At 45.0% G+C, this 20,596-nt stretch overlaps 1 protein-coding gene across 1 annotated transcript in view; it reads right to left on the bottom strand.

Annotated features, from left to right (window-relative positions):
• LOC114050592 (beta-chimaerin) overlaps nucleotides 1-19,562 on the bottom strand; it is a 291,310-nt gene extending 271,748 nt beyond the window's left edge. Inside the window, exon 1 of the mRNA XM_027872407.1 lies at nucleotides 19,500-19,562. Coding sequence (XP_027728208.1) covers nucleotides 19,500-19,548 — 49 coding nt within the window. The 5' untranslated portion in view covers nucleotides 19,549-19,562. The remainder of the gene's footprint in view (nucleotides 1-19,499) is intronic.
• Nucleotides 19,563-20,596: the final 1,034 nt, after the last annotated feature.

The following is a 20,596-nucleotide window of genomic DNA, read 5'->3' on the forward strand; positions in this document are numbered from 1 at the left end:
GCCGGCTACTAGTTGGTATCAACCATCTTGGTCCCCACGCATGCTCCATTGGCCTCAAACATCTTCCGGGTAACCCTGGAAGTCTCTGGGCAGGGCTGTCTTCCATCTTTCCATCTGTGACTTGGAAATATAAACTGGCATTTCTGGGAATGCTAATGTCTCGATTCTTTTCTCTTTATGTCTCAGTTTTGTGGGAGAATTAATTGGTTTGCTATAATAACAGAAATGGTTTCAGTAATCACTCTAACAGATGTTTATTTGCTTTTTGGTTTTCTCAGCATGCCAAGAGTAACATGGCATATTGGAGAGTCAGCTGGAAACCAGGGAGGAACTCAGTTCAAATCTTGCCTTGGAAACATACTACCTGTGGGACTGTGGAAGAAGGCTGCTTACCCTCACGGTGTCTGAGACCCTCCTCACTGGGGTGAGAGGATCACTTCTTGGATGTGATGTATAGAAGATTCTTGCTCAGGTATGGGTAGGAACATAAGGAGATTGTAAGCTCCTTGAGGGCAGGGACTGTTTTGTTTTTGCCTTTGTATCTCTAGCATCAAGCACAGTGCCTAGTGACTAAGAAATACTTGTTGAATTAAAATTGAATTGATTCAATGTTCTCTGAGGTCCCTTCCAACTCTTAGGTAATCCTGATAAATGCTGTTTATGGGAATCACCATTTCTTTTAATACCCTCCTCATTCCCACCATATGAATCTTCTACTCTCTGGCCATGGACTCCAACAGGTACCCAGTACTTGCCTCCTGGTGCCTTGGAAAATAACCCTCAAAAACACTCTCAATTTCTCTCTCTCTCTCTCTCTCTCTCTCTTTTCTAGGCTTCAGACCCCTTTCACTCTCTTGGAGATTAAAAAAAAAACCCAGCAACTATGGCCAATCATTTAATCTCCCTGGCTTCAGTTTCCTCTTCTGTAAAATAATGGGGTTGGACTAGAGGACCTCAAAAATCTCTTCAATGCTCTATGATCCCAAATCACTTCATCTCCCTGAGCCTCAATCTCTTCATCTGTAAAAGGGGTGGGATTAGCCCAGCCGGTTTCAGAGGTTCCTTTTAGATCTGTGCTCCTATGCCCTTTGCTATTTCTGTTAAAGTCCCTCGACTTCTCATGATCCCCTTTCAAATTTTCCTTGGGCAAAGCTCAGTGATAAGACACACCTGGGGGCACCTTCTCTCTACCTTCCCCTTCCTCCCCCGTCCTTGTTTACATTGCTGAGTCATGGCCCCTCACCCTCCCCTGGTAAGGCTACAATCCAGGCCCCAGTGTTCCCAACAGCATCAGAAGTATTTGGCGCACATAGGATGTAATAGAAAACAATTCCCTCCCACCTCCCCCACCCCAAGTCCAGCTAGGGCAGGGTGTGGAAACACAACATCAACTCTTGTTCATTTGTTTTCGAGGAAAGCTAAGAATTCACAAAACCAGGGGCAGAGATCCCAGCACCCTCCCTGTGGACCCAAAGTTCAAAAGCAAACTCTTCTGTTTGACATTTAGAACACTTAACCTCCTGGCTCTAACCTACATTTCCAGCCTTACTGAAAATTACTTCTCTTCCCAAATACTACCATTCAGTCAAATTGACCTTCTTACTCTTCTTTGAGACCTTTCCACCTCCTTCCTGTCTCAGGCTGGAGACCTTTGCCCAGGCTGTGCCCCATGCCTGGAATGCCCCCTCTCTTCACCTCTGCTTCTTAGAATCCCTAGTTTTCTACAGAGCCCAACTTAGGAGCCACCTCTAGAGCTTTTTCTCCTCCTACTCTTCCCCATTGCCTACCTCTTTAAAGGTTCCTCATAATTATTTTTTACACACTTACATATGTATAGGTCGTCTCTCCCAATAGAACATAAGGCTCCCGAGGACAGGAGTTGTTTGTCTCTGTATGCCTCGAGCCTAGCACTGCCTCAATTCTGCGACTTTTTTTTTCCTTTAGGGAGAAACTTGGTTAAGTTTCAAATCCCTTCTGTTTTGATTCTTTTTTGGGTTGTTCTACCCCCAGGCAGAGAAGTGCAGGTGCCAGTTTTAAGAACTGATGGATAAATTTCCAGTTCACACATCAGAGGGTTGGGTTAGAGCCATCTTGTACTGGATCGTGGGACCTTATAGTTCAATTGACAATGGGAACACTCCCACTTCGGTTTTATTATTTATTTATTTAATTTTGGCTGAGCGATGGGGTTAAGCGACTTGCCCAGGGTCACACAGCTAGCAAGTGTTATGTATCTGAGGCCGGATTTGAACTCAGGTCCTCCTGAATCCAGGGCTGGTGCTCTATCCACTGCGCCACCCAGCTGCCCCAAACACTCACACTTTGGAAATGGCAAATGCTACAAGTTGAGCCTTGACTTACTGTTTTGTTGATTTCCTGCACTTAAGAAAGTATTGGAGAAAATGTTAATAATAACACTTAATTACATACTAATAATGCAACTTAATTAAACTTAAAAGTATGTCCTACTTACATTTTCTTCTCTGGAAAGCTAATTGTTAAACATTTATGAGCACACCCCTGGTGTGAAGGCATTATTACTTTGGGTTCTGCATTCATTTAAACATGAAATGTTATTAACGGGTTCAATGCAGAATTGGGCTAGAAAAGAGACAAAGGGTCTTGTTACACGAGGACCTGTCTAGAGAGAGACATTAGCCCAGCAGACTTCACGAGATCGGTGCTGGGGCCAATCTTATTTAAAATGGGTATAAATGATTTGGACCACGGAGGGCAGAGTGAAACCTCCAAGTCTCTAGGTGACATGAAGCTTTTCTGAATAATGAAAAATGCTAAAGAGATGGGGATAAACTGCAGGACGACCTCAAAAGCCTACGTGACCTGGCAGAAAAAAAACAGCTGAGGAGTTTCCGAGTGGCTGTAGAACAAGGACATTTAGACAAAAAATATCCAAGTTATATTTACAAGATAATGGGCCTTGAGCTATCAATTCTTACCCAAGATGGAGGCTCAGGAGTCTTTCTAGGCTGTTTCTTACAGTCTGGAGAGAAGGCTGAGAAGGGATAGTCTCAAGGTTTTTCAAATTACGAAGGCCGTGGATGCAGTCCATGTTTGGACGTATGATATATGGATACAGCTATGAACAGAGACTTACTCTGTAAATTTCAGCATACTGGGGCTGGGGAGCACCCTGTGAAATTGGGAAGAGGCAAATTTAGGGGAAATAAAAGAGAAATGTTAACTTACACAATAGGTAATAAACTGAAGAATTCACTATCCCAAGAGGTAACAGAAGCTAAAATCATAAATAGCTGAGGAGGAAAAAGGTTAGATAAATTCCTGGATGACAGGTTCACAATATTACTACGGAAAATCAGGATGCTTGGTGGCCATCCCTAACTTTTGAGGTTGACACCAAGGAAGACAAACATGCCTTTTCTTTTCCCACCCATTGGATAAGACAATAGATGGGAGATTCCATTCAAAAGATAAATCACATTTTATAATTGCGTATCTCAACATTAAGTGTAATTAACATTGGATGAGTGGATATCTTAAGGCAGTATGGAATAGTCTATAGAGATAAGGAATCAGGAATCCTACCAGCTGTGCTACCATAGGCATACGCAAAATGCCCACATTTAGAGAATCCACCCCAAATGTTCACGTGGACTATTTGCGCCACAGTTGGACACACAGTAACTTGACTCTCGCATAGTGATCTCATTCTGGTCCTCTTCGAGAACGAAGGACAATAACCCACCAACCAACTACCATAGGCAAGTCCCTGCAAGTTTTGGGTCCTCAGAGAGTTTTCAAGTAGCAAACAAATGTGCAGTTTGCATCGATATCCAGGGAATGTCCTCTCCAGGTGGTTCCCTCCTCTTCCAGCCTCCTCCCCCACTTTAATGAAATTACAGGTACAGATGAAAAACAATTAAAACCCTCAAGTCAGAAGCTTGACTTGGACTTGGAGTTTGCTTAATTTGTAATCTGAATCCAATAAAAATGATTCCTGGGCATTTTCACATAGATAAACACCTAGGTATTGCTTTTCTTATAAGTGCTCATGAATTTGCTAGGACACAATGATCTAATGGCTACACTTCTGAACTCAGAGTCAGGAAGAGCTGAGTTTCTTACATTTCCCAGCTGTGTGACCACAGGCAAGTCACTATTTCTCTGTGCCTCAGTTTCCTCATCTGTAAAATGAGGAATAATAAAAACCTGTAGTAGTGACCTCAGAGGGTTATTATGAGGTTCAAATAAGGTAAGGTCTGTATCAAGTGATGTTTCAATGTCAGTTACCATTCATAATTTATTCTGCAGATCGACTGTACTGGATGGCCAAATTTTTTTAACTCCTGCTATCCGTCAAAGAGACCAGAACTGTTCACGTGTGATCTCTTTAGATAGTCAAATGTAAATTCCACAAGGGCAGGGAATGGTTTCTTTTTGTCTCTCCTGTAACTAGCGCAAGTGTTTTATCCATTAGAGGAGCTCAATATTTTTTTTTCTTTCTTCAGCCTTTATCCTAGACATTGGCCACAAGGGACACAGGATGACTGTTAGCAGGTGACTGGCTTGGAGACACTCCTGAAAAGCACTTTCCTTCTCCTACCCCCCCACCAAAAAAAAAACCCAGCAACTTGAAGGAAGCAGCTTACATACAGAAGTTGGGTCAGTGATGTAGTCATTGGCTGTGAAAGATTGCACATGTTATTTACATAAGAAATAGCATGGTAAGAAATCCTTCACTACCTATGAGGAAGAAAGAAAATGCCCAATTATTCCATGATGGCGTCCATTTGAATAAGTAAGTGGAATCAATATCAGGCTGCAAAAGGCTGTGTGTTAATAGCTATGTGAGATTAGGATAGCCCCAAGTGCATCCTTTCATTACTGAAAAATAATGTTTTCATTGAGTTGCATTTTCCCAGTAATTTGTTTATACCATATATGAATTTGTTTCAAAAGGACTTTCTTTGAATCCTTAGCTACTCACCATGAGTATGCACAATACCCACTGATATTGGTGAAATTAAGCCCACTCTTCCATGGCTACCAATTCTATAAGAATTATGTTCACAAGTGAAGGAAAAAATAAGTACAACCTGATAATGTGCCTGGCTTTCTTTGTGGGAAAGAGAATATACAATTCTAGAGAGCAAATAAAGCCTAGAATTTTAGGGAAGGGGGAAAAAGTTGTTCTCCAAATCCTGAGGCAGCCCCTGAGAGATGCCTCTTTGTAATACAAGCCCTACCCTGGACATCGCTTCAATCAATCAGTCAACATTTATTAATAAGCTCCTACTATGTGCCAGGCACTGTGATGAGCACTCACTTCAAAGCCTTCTATGGATAAAAGCAATCCAAGGATCTCAGATCTGTATTCAGAAGTACAGATGAATCTCACTCCATTCTTTGTGCAGGTGGAGGCTTAGGATGTGCAGTATTTCAGAGATGGACTCAATTGATGTACAAACTGGTTCTGCTCAACTGGCCTTTTTTTAAAAAAATTTTTAATTTTATTTTTTTGGTGAGGCAATCGGGGTTCAGTGACTTGCTCAGGGTCACACAGCTAAGAAGTGTCAAGGATCTGAGGCTGGATTTGAACTCAGGTCCTCCTGACTACAGGACCAGTGCTCTATCCACTGTGCCACCTAGCCGCTCCTAAATTCTTGGTAACATGGTGGAGCCCTCTAGGTGGGAATGGGGAGGGATATATTCAAGACTGAAAAGGATATAAAGACAAAAGATATCAATACAAATTTGAAAACAGTAGCCCTGGGCTGGGCCTCACTTAACTGGGAGTGGTCCATTAGAGAATCCTGGAATGTCAGTTGTAAAGGATGCTGCCAACCTCTACCTGACTGAGAATCCCTTCTATGACCCCTAGTAAGGAGCATCCCACTCATTTAATATCTGCCATTTGCTCAAATGGATTCAACTTGTGGGCCTCTAGGACTCCCAGATTTTTTCCCCACAGTTGTTTCTTGCCAGGACCCTTCCATCTCCATTTGAGAATTTGATTTTTTGAATCTTATCATAAGACACTTCACACAGAACTCTATTAAACTTAGTCTTGTCGGATTCACTTTATCGTCTCACAGAGGGTGGTGGGTATGCAGAGTTACTATTGTAACACATAGATCCTTCCTGTTCTAAAGTTAAGGGACCTCAGGGATCATTAATCTGATGTCCTTATTTTACACTGGAGGAAGTCAAGGTCTAGGCCAGAATATGAATTAATTTGTCTAAGGTTCTATAGCTAGGATGCAATTGAGTGGGGAATTGGGAACCAGGTGATGAGCTTTTCCCACCAGGCCCCAAACAGAGACAAGAACCTATTCTTTGACACACAAACAGATTTGCATTTCATTATCTCTCAAGGGATCCAATTGATTCTTCAGTCTGTAGGCTGTCATATCCACGAGATCGCATGCCAAACACCCCTACTTATCATGGCTGAGACAACTGGTCCCAGCATGCATTCCTTAAATACCTTTCTACTCTGAAATTATAACAAGCAAGACTGGCCCTAGGAAAGAGATGAGAAAATGAACTTCTTTTCTTCACAGAAGTGGGGGACTGTGGGTTTGGAATACTGCACACAGTGTCAGATACAGGTAATGTATGCGTTAGGTTTGCTGAGCTGCTTACCCCAACCCCTTTCTTTTTCACTCTTTGTTATCAGGGATGGCTCAATGGGAAGACAGGTTCACAAAACTTGAGCTAGAAGGGACCTGGGCTCCATTTAGTTCAAACTCAAATTCAACAGATGTAAAAATTCCAGCCCAGAGAGATGAAATGACTTCTCCAAGGTCACAGGTAGTGTTCATCAGAGATAGGATTTGAAGTCAGCTCCTCTGGCTCTACGGCCATTGCTCGTTCCTAGTGCACTGGGATGCCTCCTTGTTCTTTCAGGGATGGCTATGCTTCCAAGATCAAACCCACTCTTACCCTAGAATAGTAACAACCGGAATCAATGGAGTGCTCTATACTTGCAAATCTTTTTAGGAACAAAGATGATATACAAACAAAAGATATCAACAAAAATTTAAAAATCAATGAAAATATTTTTCTGCTCAGGAGCAGGGTAATGGTAAATGCTTGTAGAAGCAGTCTGTTTCTTTTCTTAGGAGCTGCCCGGTTTCTGCCTCTAATTAGGACTCACTTTTCCCAACCCAATACAGTGACAATTCCAAAGCCTGACTTGTTCATAAATCTCCATCCGTTCCACCCCATAAGCAAAAGCTCTCGGGGAAACACAACGTGTCTCCACTGCTGCTCCCTGGCAAACAGACGGATGGCTAGAAAGCATACCAGCTGGTAGAGAACGTTCTTTTAATGGCATGGCTTAGAAATGCTATCACATACCCATCTTCTGCCTATGTTTATAAGGCATCCCAGGATCCCTTTTGATCCTCACACAACAATCCTATGAGGGAGATGCTATTACTATCACTCTCATTTTACAGATGAGGAAACTGAGCCTGAGAGAAGTTAAGGGGCTTATCCTGGGTCACATGGCTAGTAAGTATCTGAGGTAAGGGCCATTGCCAGTCGCCTTGACTGGTCTTGCCACTGGACTCTGATGACTCTGGAGGAGAGAGTGAGGCTGGTGACTTTGCACAGTTCTGCCTCACTTAAATCCAATTCACTTGCAAGTCAAGACACCTCCCTCCTGACGTCATTGGTCCTCTTCAAGAATGAAGGATGAACGCAGCATTTGAACTCAGGTCTTCCTTCCTCTGAGTATGATATTCTATCCACTAGACCGCTTAGGAAATGGGGGAAAAAACCCTTAAACTTGGAAGAAATCACAAAATATCACTGGATCCTAGAGCCAGGAAGGATGTCAGAAGCCAGCTATCTAACTCTTTCATTTTACAGATGTGGAAACTGAGGTCCAGAAGTGAAATAACACGCCCAAGATCATATAGACAGCATGGATCAGAGAGGGGAACTGAGCCTAGCTCAGTGCCAGAGGCTGTGCTCTTACCTCTGCACGTACCAATATGGCAGAAGCCTCAGTGAAGGGGACAGTTGATTGGGCCACACAGGTCTTCGTCATGCCCTATTGATTTCACTTTTCCAGTGAAGTCAGAGCCTCAGTCCTGTGAGTGTCCAAGCCACAGTGTGATAAAGGTGGCTGTCCAGAGAGCTGTCCAGAAAGGCTGGGAAGGCCCTCAAGGAGGGCCTGGGAGAAAATGGTGCTTCAGCCCACTGAGTGTAGCCAAGAGCTTTCCTCATAACAAACTCTTTCAGAGGTAGCTAGTCCATTGCATAAAGCACTGAGCCTGGAGACAGGAAGACCTGAGTTCAAATCCAGCCTCAGACTACTTTATCTGTGTGGCCCTAGGAAAGTCACTTAAGCATTATTTGCCTCAGTTCCTAACTATAAAATAAAATTATAATAGCACCGACCTTTCAGGGTTGTTGTGAGGATCAGATGAGATAATTATTGTAAAGTGCTTAGCAGAGTATCTAACACATAATAAGTTATATACATGTGATAGCTATTGCTATTATTTGTAAAGAGCTTAGCATGGTGCCTAGCACATAGTAGGCACTTTAAAAATGTTAGCTATTGTTGATATTATTTGTAAAGCACTTAGCATTGTGCCTGACACATAGTAAGCACTTTAGAAATCTTAGCTATTATTTATATTATTATTATCTGTAAAGCACTTAGCATGGCCCTGACACACAGTAGGCATTTAATAAATGTTTGTTTCCTTTTCTTCCTTCCATGTAAGTAGAACAAAAAGCATCATCCTCATGTTACAAATGAGAGAAAATGTGGATGAAAGAGAGGAAGTGACTTGCTTAAGGTCAAACAAATAGTGGCCTGGTTGGGGTACAACCCAGGCCTCCCGGCACCACGCTGCCCTTACTCAATTAAATATAAAGTACTTTTATTCTTGATTTTTGTGAACTCCAAAAATGAGTTAAAAAAAAAAAAACAGAGAAGAAGATTCGGCAGGAAATTCTTCCAGGATTAGACACAGTCTTCAACTACACAGAAATTTAAAGTCGGTCTAGATGAATTTCCCTCCATTGGGAGAAACAAGATGGAAAGGCAAACCTATTATTGGCATGCCCTATCTAAAAACCACCGCATTTGCCTGCCCCGACTTCCCCTGTAATTTCATCTTGAATACTAAACAACAATCCCCACTCCAGCTGCAAACTGGTAAGTAGATACTGCATTCCATCCCCAAGGACGAGGGGTTTCAATATTTAAGTGAAATGATCCCAGAGCTGGATAGCTCCTTTATTACTGTGGTTATGAGCCTCAATTCATTAAAGTAAATCAACTCACTATTTTTAGAACTTTGAATGAAAGGAACTCACTGAGTTCAGAGTCACAGGAGGCTGAAATGGAAGAATCCATCACTCCAGCCCCATGTCCACCCTCTAAGAGAAATAACAACAAAGCTACCCCACAGGCCTTTGGTAAAGGCCCAAGAGAATACCTCAGAAATGGCCGCCTTTTGGATAATAGCTGACAAGGAGACTTGGTGTGGCATAGTAGATAGAGCTCTGGCCTTGGCACAAGTCAGAGAGTCCTGGGTTCAAGTCTTGCCTCTGAGACACTTTGGCTATGTGACCCTGGGCAAACCGAGGGTTTGATGGTTTCAGAGGAGCTCTCATCATGTTCTGTGCAACTCTCTAAGATGATAAAGTGCAGTTATTGCGTTGGGGGATGGAATTCCTCTCGAGAATGGAGCTACGTGGATGATAGCAGAGGTCCAGTGAGAGAAAAAAAGCTGACTTTACATAGCAATTTAAGTAGGCAGAGCTCTTCGTAGACATAAGTTTCAAAGGCAGAGTTTGCACCTAAGTCTTCCTAAGTCCAAGCTGCACACCATGCTGCCCCTCACCTAGGAAGCAAGGTTTTAGCTATAGCCAAACAAGATGGAAGAATTCTCACACTTTTTGCGCACATTTCTACTAATGGAGAATACGTTACAGCAATGCTGAGAAACTTTGTCAGCAGAAATACAGAAGACAACAGCAGGAAGCAGCCTAGATTTCAAGACCTGGATTTCCTCTCCATCTCAGAGTGGGGCTCCCTCCCTCCAAACCAGGCAGAGCTGCACCTCTGGGGACTCCTGGCTCCATCTGCCTTCCAACAGGACAGCATCACAGCCTTCTTCTGAGCAGCTATTGTGACTGACCTAGGGCTAAGAAGACCAGAGGTTGACCTGTTCCACAGGCTGACCTTGCCCACAAACAGCTCTTCTGGCCAAAGCTTTTGTTCAACAATTCAATTCCATAAACATTCATCAGTTCCTCTAGTGGGTAAAGCACTGTGTCAGATCCAAGAAATACAGAAACAAAACTATCTAAACAGCCCCTGCCCTCAAGGAGCTTCCACGACATCTACAAACTGTCCAGCTAAGTAAATACAAACTAGCCCTAAAGTAATTTATGAGAGGGTTGCATTGACTACTTGGGGAAGGGGGAATCAGGAAAGGCTTCAAGTAGAAGGTGATGTCGGAGATCAGCCTTAAAGGGAGCTGGGGATTTCAAGAGGAAGAACTGTGTGGAGGGAGAGCATTCCTGACATGAGGGACAGAAGTAAAGAATGAGATGTCATATAAGGGAGAAAGCAAAGAGGCTACTTTGGAAGGAATGTAGAGGAAGGTAGAAATGTGTTATGGGCCTGATAAAATAGCCTATGGCCAGTTTGTGAAGGGCTCTGAGGGGCAAACGGGAGTTTGTATTTCATCAGAGGCATTGTAATTGCTTGAGCAGAGAAATGACCTAGTCAAACATGCATCAGGAATATCAATATGGAGGCCAAGGAGAGGAATGGAATGGAGAGGGAAGAGATGGGATGGAGAGGGAAGAGACCGCTGGGGGGGAGGCCAATGAGGAGACCATAACATAGTGTCCTCCGGAGTTGATTAGGATCTAAACTAAGACACTAACCTTCTGAGTGGAGTGAAGTAGAGAAAAGGTATCAAAATAAATGGCATGATAATAGTTCCTGCATAAAAATGTGGTTCCATATTAAGACGTCCACCGTGATTTTTAATGCTGTATCTTGAAAAAACATTCCAAGTATCATTAGGTATTAAGCCATGAATCTACTCCCAAAAGAAACCCTGGAATGCTAGCTCTGGAAGGAATCTCAGTGGTCATCTAGTCCAACCACCTCATTTTACAGTTGAAGAAACTGAGGCTCAAAGAGATGACATGACTGCACCATAGGATCCTAGATTTAGAACTAGAAAGGACCCATCACAATGATTAGTTCAGCTCATTCATGTTACAGATGAGGAAACTGAGGCCAACAGAGGGAAAGCAACTTAGGTTCACACAGTTCATAAAATGGCAGACCTGGGATTTCAGATTCCACGCTGGAAGGGACCTCAGAGTTCATCTGGCACAACTTCTTCCTGTTACAGATAAGCAAACTGAGGACCCTGCATCAGAGGATCCTAGACCCACAGCTGGTAGGACGCCTAGTCCAACCTCTGATTTTACAGACGAGGAAACAGAGAGGGCCAGAGAGGCCTGGGTTCACAGTACCAGTAGTCATCGGCAGACCTAGAATTTATGCTGTTAGATCTGGAGCTGGAACAGGCCTCAAAGGCCTTCTAGTCCCATGCCTTCATTTTTATGGTGGGAGCTCTGAGGCCCAGAGAGATCACAGAACTTGCCCCAGGTCACTCAGTTGAGATCATGCTGGTTCTCTAAATAAAGGATGGCCAGAAATGGATTTATTAAGATTAAGAACTTTGGTCAGTATTCACAGTCCCTCCCTCCAGCACAACATCTCCTAAAATATATGTATACAAACATGGCACTCCTAAGATGCAATTCTCCTGAACTTGACATGAAGCTCTACAAAAGCAAAGAGAGGGACAACAGACGGGTCCCCAGCGTGAGCAGGTTTTTGGCCAGCGCACCGAGTGAGAGCTCAAAGGAAGAAACACACACACACACACACACACACACACACACACACACACACGATGCCCACTTAAACAGTTTACAGTATTGCTTTGTTTTCACACATACCCAATCCTGAACAGAAAACAGCTCACTTTGACAGGTGACAACAAGTAAAACATTCAAGTGACTTTCTCAGCAAAAAGCCACCTGGAGGTAGGTTGCTGAGAAAGCCCATTGAGCACAACGCATATCACAAGATATAAATATCCCCTCTCTCTCTCTCTCTCTCTCTCTCTCTCTCTCTCTCTCTCTCTCTCTCTCTCTCTCTCTTCTCTCTCTGTCTCTCTGTCTCTGTCTCTGTCTCTCTCTCTTTTTAATGAAAGCAGGGACTCTTACAGCTTCACAAGGAGCAGGTGAAAAGCTCGCCAGTGAAATTGGGGTGAGGAAAGGTCATCCAAATAGCAGCATGAAACCATAATCCTAAGCACAAATCTTTGAACTGAGGAAACAGGCTTCCTGAGGGGAAAATGGATTTAGAGCTTCGGGTAAAAAAGACAAGCAAATTTTCAATATGAATGTCACTTCTGCTGGAAACCCCCACTTTGTTGGCCCCTCCCCAATGAGCTTCTGATTGTATACATTTGGTAGAGCAGATTCTTTTAATTCATAGTCATGCCTATGTACATTATTATCTTCTTATCTCATTTGATCCTCATAACAAAGGCTGTGAAGTAGGGGCTATTATTATCCCCATTTTGCAGATAAGTAAATAGGTGGCATGCTCCAGAGTCCAGATGTGAACCCAGATCTGCTTGATTCCAGAGCCAACACTCTAACCATTAAGCCATGTGGCCCTTAGTTCAGTTTTGCCTTCTATATCCACCATTGCCATGCAGAGCAAAAGTCAGCCGCATTTCCCCTCAATGCCAATGCCTTCGCCTTGAGATCATCTCCAGTGTATCCTGAGCATTCCTAGCTCATGTGTAGCCATTTGCATATAGTTATCTTCCATCACAGCAGGAATTATTTGAGGGCAGAGACTCTGTTTTTACCCCCTTTTTTTTGTATTTCCAGTGCCTGGCACGTACTAGGCACTTCATAAATGCTTGTGAACTTGAACTGATTTGACTTTCACTCTTTGCATCTCCCAGCAACTAAGGGGAAATAGGGGGAAGAAAATGCTGCTTCTGATTTTCTGGGTCAGAGTCAAAATAAAACTAGCATCATCACGCCAGACCCACCTCACTGTTCTGTAAAGAAATACCTCAATCCACTCCCTCGTGTTCATTTTCCAATGATGACTTCATGGCTCTGTCTATCCTACTGATTTCACCTCTTTCCACACACAAAATTCTTGCATCTTAATTAAAATCAGTTTTTGCTGACTTCCATTTTTGTGATGGGCTATTTCCATACCTCCTGCTCCAGAGGACTCCGTTAATACTGGACACTCAGCCTTGTTCAGTTACTGGATGACATTCTATCTCTTTACTTCTCTGTTACTTTCCATGTGTCAATTTCTACTCTTAGGAGTCACCAATTGGGAAATGAAGTTGTATAGGGGTGTGTGTGTATGTGTAGATGTGTACACACATACGTATTATATATATATATATATATACACATATATATTCAAATATAAGAAATACTGTAACATGATTATTAAGATACTCTTCTGCAAATCAATCATTGCTTATTTAGGAGCAAAATTGGGCATGATTTCCTAATCTAATGGCTTCAGATGAATTTTTCTCCAACATTTAAAACAACCAAGGATGTTACCATGCCACTGTGATGTCTTTATATTTGCTTTCAATATATTTTATATTATTTTGTTGGATTCAAGTTTCCCCCTAGAAAAATAACAACAGGAACACTAACAACTAACATTTATTAAGGACCTTCAGGTTTGCAAAGTGCTTTACAAGTATTACCTTATGTTTTATCCTCACAACAAGCCTGTGAGAGAGGTGCTATTATTATTCCCATTTTGCAGACGAGGAAATTAAGGCAGAAAATGGTTTAGACACCTGCCCAGGGTCACACAGGTCTTAAGTGTCTGAGGGAAGATTTGAACTCAGGTCTTCCTGACTCTAGTTTCAGTCAGCACTCTATACGTTGTGCCTACATATGTCATCAAGCTTCCTCTCTAGAAGTTTTTTTGAAAGCAGGCATGGTTTCATTTTTCAATCTGTATCCTCAGCACCAACCACAGTGCCTGATAGTGGTGGGTACCTAATAGATAGATGCCTATTGATTGACTGACTTTGTATTTACTCCTATGTACCCGTGGTCTTGTTCTTATCCGTCCAGGAGAGTGGAAGCACCTTGAAGGCACAGACTGTTTGGCTGTTTATCTTTGGATCTCCAGTACCTAACACGGTGCCTGGCACATAGGAAGTGTTCCATAAATGCTGGATTGAGTTGACTCAAACATTGCCACTGGCCTAAGAAGAAAATGTAGTTTAAGAAGAAGAGCTTCGTCTCTAGAGTGGGGGTGGGGGGGCTGCCTCTGTTAGTGACTACCAGTGTGACCTTGGATAAAAAGCTGCTTTCTCTCTGTAGGCCTCAGTTTTATCAGCTGTCCAATGGGAGAGTTGGACTTGATGGTCCCTAGCTGTAGACACTCTGATGGAACACTCTGAAGTTTTCTTTCTGGCTATTCTCAAAAAATCATAACAATGTTCTTTTTTTTCTGTAACCTTGACTTCTGCTGAAGAATTTCCAGAAACCGGATTGTTTAAAAATAAATTAATTTGGTGTCTCTGTGGTCTAACACTCTTTCTTGGAATAGGTGGCAAATACGGTGCAAGCATCAGGTTGGAACTTCACTTCAGAGGAGGTCGATTTTCCTCCCGGGATGACCGGCCAGCTGCAGTGGGCCCCCCAGGAATGGTTATGGCAAGCCCAGCACTTCTGAAACCAAGAATGCTCTGTGAACCGCCTGGGAGCCGCAGACAGGGTTCTGCATAGGGAGATAACGACCCAGAAGAAGGTGGGCAGACACAGACGGAAAGAACCCCAAATTCTATGAAGTCTGAAACTAAGACCAAACCTCTAAATTCAATTCATAGTGCATAGAAGAAGCAGTTTATTACCTTATGTTAATTTTCTCTTTCCAGCAACTCCTTGTGAAAGGAACATCCCTAAGCAGATGTCCCAGCACCCCAAGCTAGAAAGAACAGAGAGCCCATCCCCGTCACTGAACTGAGGAGGAAAGCAAGGGTGAGGACTGAGTAGTGAAACTAGGAGGGGAGTCAGGTGAAGAGTCAACAAAACTGCATTAAGTGCCTACTGTGTGCCAGGCACTGTGCTAAGAGCTGGGGTGAGAAAGGCAAAGCAAAAAGTAGTCGCTGTCCTTGAAAAGCTCTGACTCCAACTCTAGAACTCTTTGCACAAAACCACACCACACTGAAAGGTCCTCAGGAGACGCACAGAATGTGGACGTTGGGAGAACTTAGAGATAATCGAATCTAAACCCATCAATTTCCTGAGATCCAGAGAGGAAATTCCTGGAAGGCACATCCTAGATCTTATAATTCTTTGTACTCCCCATAATATGGAGAAATATTTATTAATAGGTCAGCATTGTGGACAGAAGTCTATATTTGGATTCCAGAAGATGTGGGTTCAAATCTTGCCTCAGATACTTATTGTGTGACCTTCAGTAAGTCACTTAAACCCTCTGTGTTTCAACTTCCTTATCTGTAAAATGAGATTAGTCTCAATACCCATTAAGGTTCCTTCCAGCTCAAAATCTCTGGTCCTTGGATGGTATTACATTTGCCATTATTCTATATATGCTTACACATTTTGTCTCCTGAATAAAATGTACATTCTTTGAGAGCGGCGACTGTTACATTTTTATCTTTATATCACCAGCCCCTGGAATAGTGCCTGCCATGTACAGAGCGGGGCTGGGCCTGCCAAGGCCAGTTCTCTCTCCACTATTCTGAATTGCCTCTCTGCCTGGCATATAAGCAAGGACATAATACATGTCTGTTTATTCATTGGGTTGAGATCCCACCTCAGATACTTATGTAGGACCATAGGCAAGTTACTTAAACTATCTGGGCTTCTGTTTCCTCATCTGTAAAATGGGGATAAGATCACCTACCTCACAAGGTCATTTTGAAACTTACCTGAGTCAGCTACTGTCATTACTATTTAGTGACTCTGGGGCATAGATATGCCAGCCTCTGCCACCACCACCAGACCCTTCTCCTTCCCCAACACACATACATTAATGGCATGCCTTCTGTATCTCTCATGATATTCTTGCATGGGTCCTCATGTTTCTTAAAGCAATCTGTAAGCAAATAATCACTGATAACTTAAATGATATGGAATAATGCACTTTACTGACTCCCCAGTAGGAGTCCCTGCCCATGTTTTGCCTAATTTCCATTAGCATTAAAGAGAGTTAAGAATACACCAGCCAAAGCAAGAGTTGGAAGCATCTCTACAATAAGCTTCCAAAGTTTATCCAGGACTGTTACAAACCAACATAGTGCTATTCCATGTTACTCCCTCACTTAGGAAGCTCCAGTGGCTCCTTCTTACCTCCAGAACCAAATCTAAACTCCTCTGCTAGGCACTTAAAGCCCTTCCCAACCTGGCCTCTAACCTGCCTGGCTTCCAGTCTTACTGAATATTTCTCTCCTCCGTGTACGCTGAGGTCCCACCACATCGAGCATCTTGATATTTCTCCTACAGCACACTCCATCTCCCACTTCCATGACTTCACGCCGATTATCCCCCAAGCTTGGAATGCACGCCCTCTTCCTCTCCCTCTCTCAAGAATCCCATTTCTTTTCTTCAAGACTCAGGTCAGCTCAAGCACCAACATAGGCTGAGGCCTCTCCTGATGCCCCTTCTGCTAGTTTCTTCCCCTCTAAGACTGCTTGGTATCAGTTTCGTTATCTATTTTGCAGAGGTGTGTTTGTGTGTGATTGAGTTTATATTGTCTTCCCAGGCTAGACTGTAAACTCCTGGAGGACAGGAACTGCTTTCACTCTTGTCTTTGTACTCCCAGGGCCTAGCAAGGTACCCGGCTCATCCTTGGTGCTTAATAAATGCTCACTAATCAGTTGGGTTTTCTTCAAGCACACTGAAACAAAATCACTTTTGTAATTCACACTATTAGCAAGGCAAACATTACAGTCATTTTCTGATGGGAAGCCCTCTGAGGCCAGACAGGACTCTCTATTTTTCTTTGTGCTGTGGGACTCCAAGGTAGTTAATCCAAATGAACTGCAGAGCGAGTCCAGGCAGCCTAGGAAATGCTAAAAATAAGCTCCAGCACATCCCGAGTTCTCAGAAGTAAAACCACACACAGCCAAGAAGTTGCTGCTTTCAATAAGATAAGACTTGAGGCCCCATTGGCTACTGATACTGGAAACTTGCTATGGATATAACCTTACTAATGCCATGCATTTTATTGGTTGATTGGGGGGGGGGAGGGCAGGGGAGGGCAAGGGAGGACTTTCCCATCAGGACACTTGCCCAAAAAGATAAGAGATGTTTTCAAACCCTCAACTGTTGACACATGACAAAGTGACTACAGTAAAATTTATCCTGCATGTCATGATTTAATTAGTTACACTTCTGCAGAAAAAGACTAATTTGTGACTGCTTGATTTTTCAGGGCTACCAAAGGCTTTTTGTTTTTTCAATGGCTTCAAATTTCTTCTAATGTCAAATACAAATGTGTATATGAGTGCCCACATGTATATGTATATATATATATATACACACACATATATACATACATGCACAAACATGCACATACACACACACTCACTAGAGAAAGCTCTAACATGGGCAAGGCAATTTGCACTGTGTCCCACTAAATTGATAGGGTTTTTTTCTTCCAGAAACCACTATCCCTCATGCTTCATGGTCCTCAACCAGATGAGGCTCCTTAATACAACATCTTCAGTTTTCTTTCCCAAAAGCCATCACCAAGTCAGCAGCTCCTAGGCTTCCATTAGTCTGGCCATCTTCCTCTACCCTCTGGCACCTATTGCAAATTCAGCTGGGGAAGAGCACAACTGAGGGCAATCCACTTAGCAAATGTAGAGATCTAGACAGAGTTTCTGGGGACTTTAGGAGCAATCTAATCCCCATTTTACAGAAGAGGAAACTGAGGTCCAGAGAGATTAAGTAATTCACCCAAGGTCACACAGGATTAGAACTCAGGTCCTCTGACTCCACTCTTTCCATTGCACTACATGAATATATTACATATTATTATACATAATAATACAATATATAAAATCATGTATAATATGTATTGTACATGTGTTAAGTATATATGTGTGTGTATATATACAACTGTATGTATCCTGGTTGAGAGGCTGATATATAGACTTTCCATTAGCAGGAAATGTTATTCATCACCCCGGCATTGTCCATAGTGGCCCTCCCCACCTCGTGTTTGATTAGGGATTTAAACAGTATCGTTTCGGAATGTATATTGTGACACCCTCTGCCGGAGAAGGAAGCCTGCTGGAGGAAATCTCCTCCCGCCACCCATCAGGGCACCATCAGCACCCGAACTGAATCTGCCCCCTGGCGCGAATTTCCTAGCCCAGGCTCTAACAATTGGGATAAATCGCACACATCAATATACTCAGTGGCTCCATTAAGACCTGCGTAGTCCCAGTGTGCCAGACTCCTCTAGAACCCTGAATTACTTTGGCATTTGTCATTAAAGTTTTCAACGACCTGAGAGAGATTCTTGTCCTCCGAGGATCACCCTGATTAGAAAACTGTCATGCACGGAAAACAGAGGACCCGCCTCTATCCATTGCTACTCCTTCACTCGCCTGCTCAATATTTTTTTTTCTTTCGGGAGAGCCGCTGATCAACCCCGGAGCATCGGCCAGCCTGTGTGCAGGTACTCAGGGCAGGTAAAAGTGTGAACAGTAGCTCTCCAAAAAAGACCTACAAGCGTCACACACACACACACACACACACACACACACACACACACACCACTTGTAAAACAGCAGAGTGAGCAGCTTGCTCGCCTTTAAGTGGTTTAGAACGAGAGATAATCCCCACCATTCCTCCTGCCTGAGACATGCCCCGTGCACAAGTCTCCTCTTAACAGAGTCTACACTGCGCTAATTTCTGAAACAAACAAAGAAAATCTAGTAGGCTAGGAAAGGGGGTTCGCTCTCCTTTGGCTTCGGAATCTGGCAGCCAGAGCAGCGGGAGACGTTGGGGCGCTCAGCATCCTTAGCCGACCTCCCCCGGAGGCAGCAGCCCCCAAGCAGTTGGGAGGGGAAAGTCCGAGTGCCCTCTCCCCTCCGCTCTCCGGGACTCTTGGCATCTTAGGACCCCAGGCGAGGTTGGCTTCGCTGCCCAAGGACGCTCCCTCTTCCCTTTCCCACGTCTGCCCCGGGCACACAGATTGAGCGATGGCTCGGCTCTGGGAAATAAGCAGCCGCCTCCCCCCAAACAAGTGGCATGCCTGCGAAAAGGCACACGGGCACCGCTCCAGGTACATGGGCGCCCACAGCCGGGGCTCAGGACCGAGCCTCCTCCGGGCGAGGGATGGGGAAAGGGGCACCGAGGCCAGCCGGCCACCACGCACGGGCGGATGGAAACTCACTCACCCGAGGAAACGGAGGAGCCAGACAAACTGGAGTTGCTGGACGCTGCCATCCTCCCCCGCTGGATTTCCCCCCTCGTCGCCCCTCCTTAGGTTCTGGTCCAGATGTCGCTGCTGCTGCCGCTGCCGCTGCTGCCGCCGCCGCCGTCCTGGAGCTGCTGCTGCTGCCGCCGCTGCCCCCAGCCCATGGCAAAGTCCTGGGGACGCAGAGCGAAGAGCGGCCGCCTCCTCCCAGCCTCCCTCGCCAGCGCCTCGTCCCCCCCTCCGGGACGGGGCTGCACTTCCTGCTCCGCCAGATGACGCGCGTCCAACGCCGCTATTTAAGTGTGCTTTCCTCCCCTCGCAGCTCCGCTTCGCGCGGCTCTGGGCGGCCCGCGGGAGGTGCCAGCGGAGCCGAGCGGAGCCCAGCAGAGCCGGGGAGCAAGCGGGCGGGCGGGCGGGCGGGAGGGCAACGCAGCCTGGGCCCCGCAAGTCCTCCTCCCGCGGCAGCCCCAGCCCCAGCCCCAGCCCCAGCCCCAGCCCCAGCCCCAGGCCCGGCTTGACTTGAGTTTCTCCGGAGATGGGTCCCAAGCTCGGGTGGAGAACCGAGCCCCGGCCCCCTCCGTGCCCGCCTCCTCGCCAGCTCTGGGGCAGCTCCAGGAGAAGGAGGTCACACACACACACACACACACACACACGCACGCCAGACACACTGACAGACCCGGACAGACAGACAGAACGGCGGCGCAGCCCCCTCCCCTCGTCCTGCCTCCTCTGCTCCACGCGCCCACACAAAGGAACCGGGAAGGCGCGGCGGCGGCGATGCCAGGCGGCTGCTCGCTAAACCACTCTCCCGGTTGCAGCCCGAGGTGGCGCGGGCTTGAAAGGGGAGGCTGGGCCCGCTGGAGCCGAGCTGGAAGAGAGCCCTTAGGGCCAATCCCTCATTCCCCAGCCCCTCGGCCGCGGGGCACTCCGGGGCACTCCGGGGCACTCCGGGGCCCAGGGCAGACCAGCGCCAGTGCTGCTAGCTGCCTGGTGTCCAGGTGGGTTCGATCTCAAGGGAGGCTCCACCTGAGCCTGGGGCTGGAGTCCGGCAGATCCGGCGGGCACGATCCTGCCCAA

This window comes from Vombatus ursinus, unplaced genomic scaffold, assembly GCF_900497805.2.
Source record: "Vombatus ursinus unplaced genomic scaffold, bare-nosed wombat genome assembly UNPS02014799.1, whole genome shotgun sequence".
Classification (NCBI taxonomy): Eukaryota; Metazoa; Chordata; class Mammalia; order Diprotodontia; family Vombatidae; genus Vombatus; species Vombatus ursinus.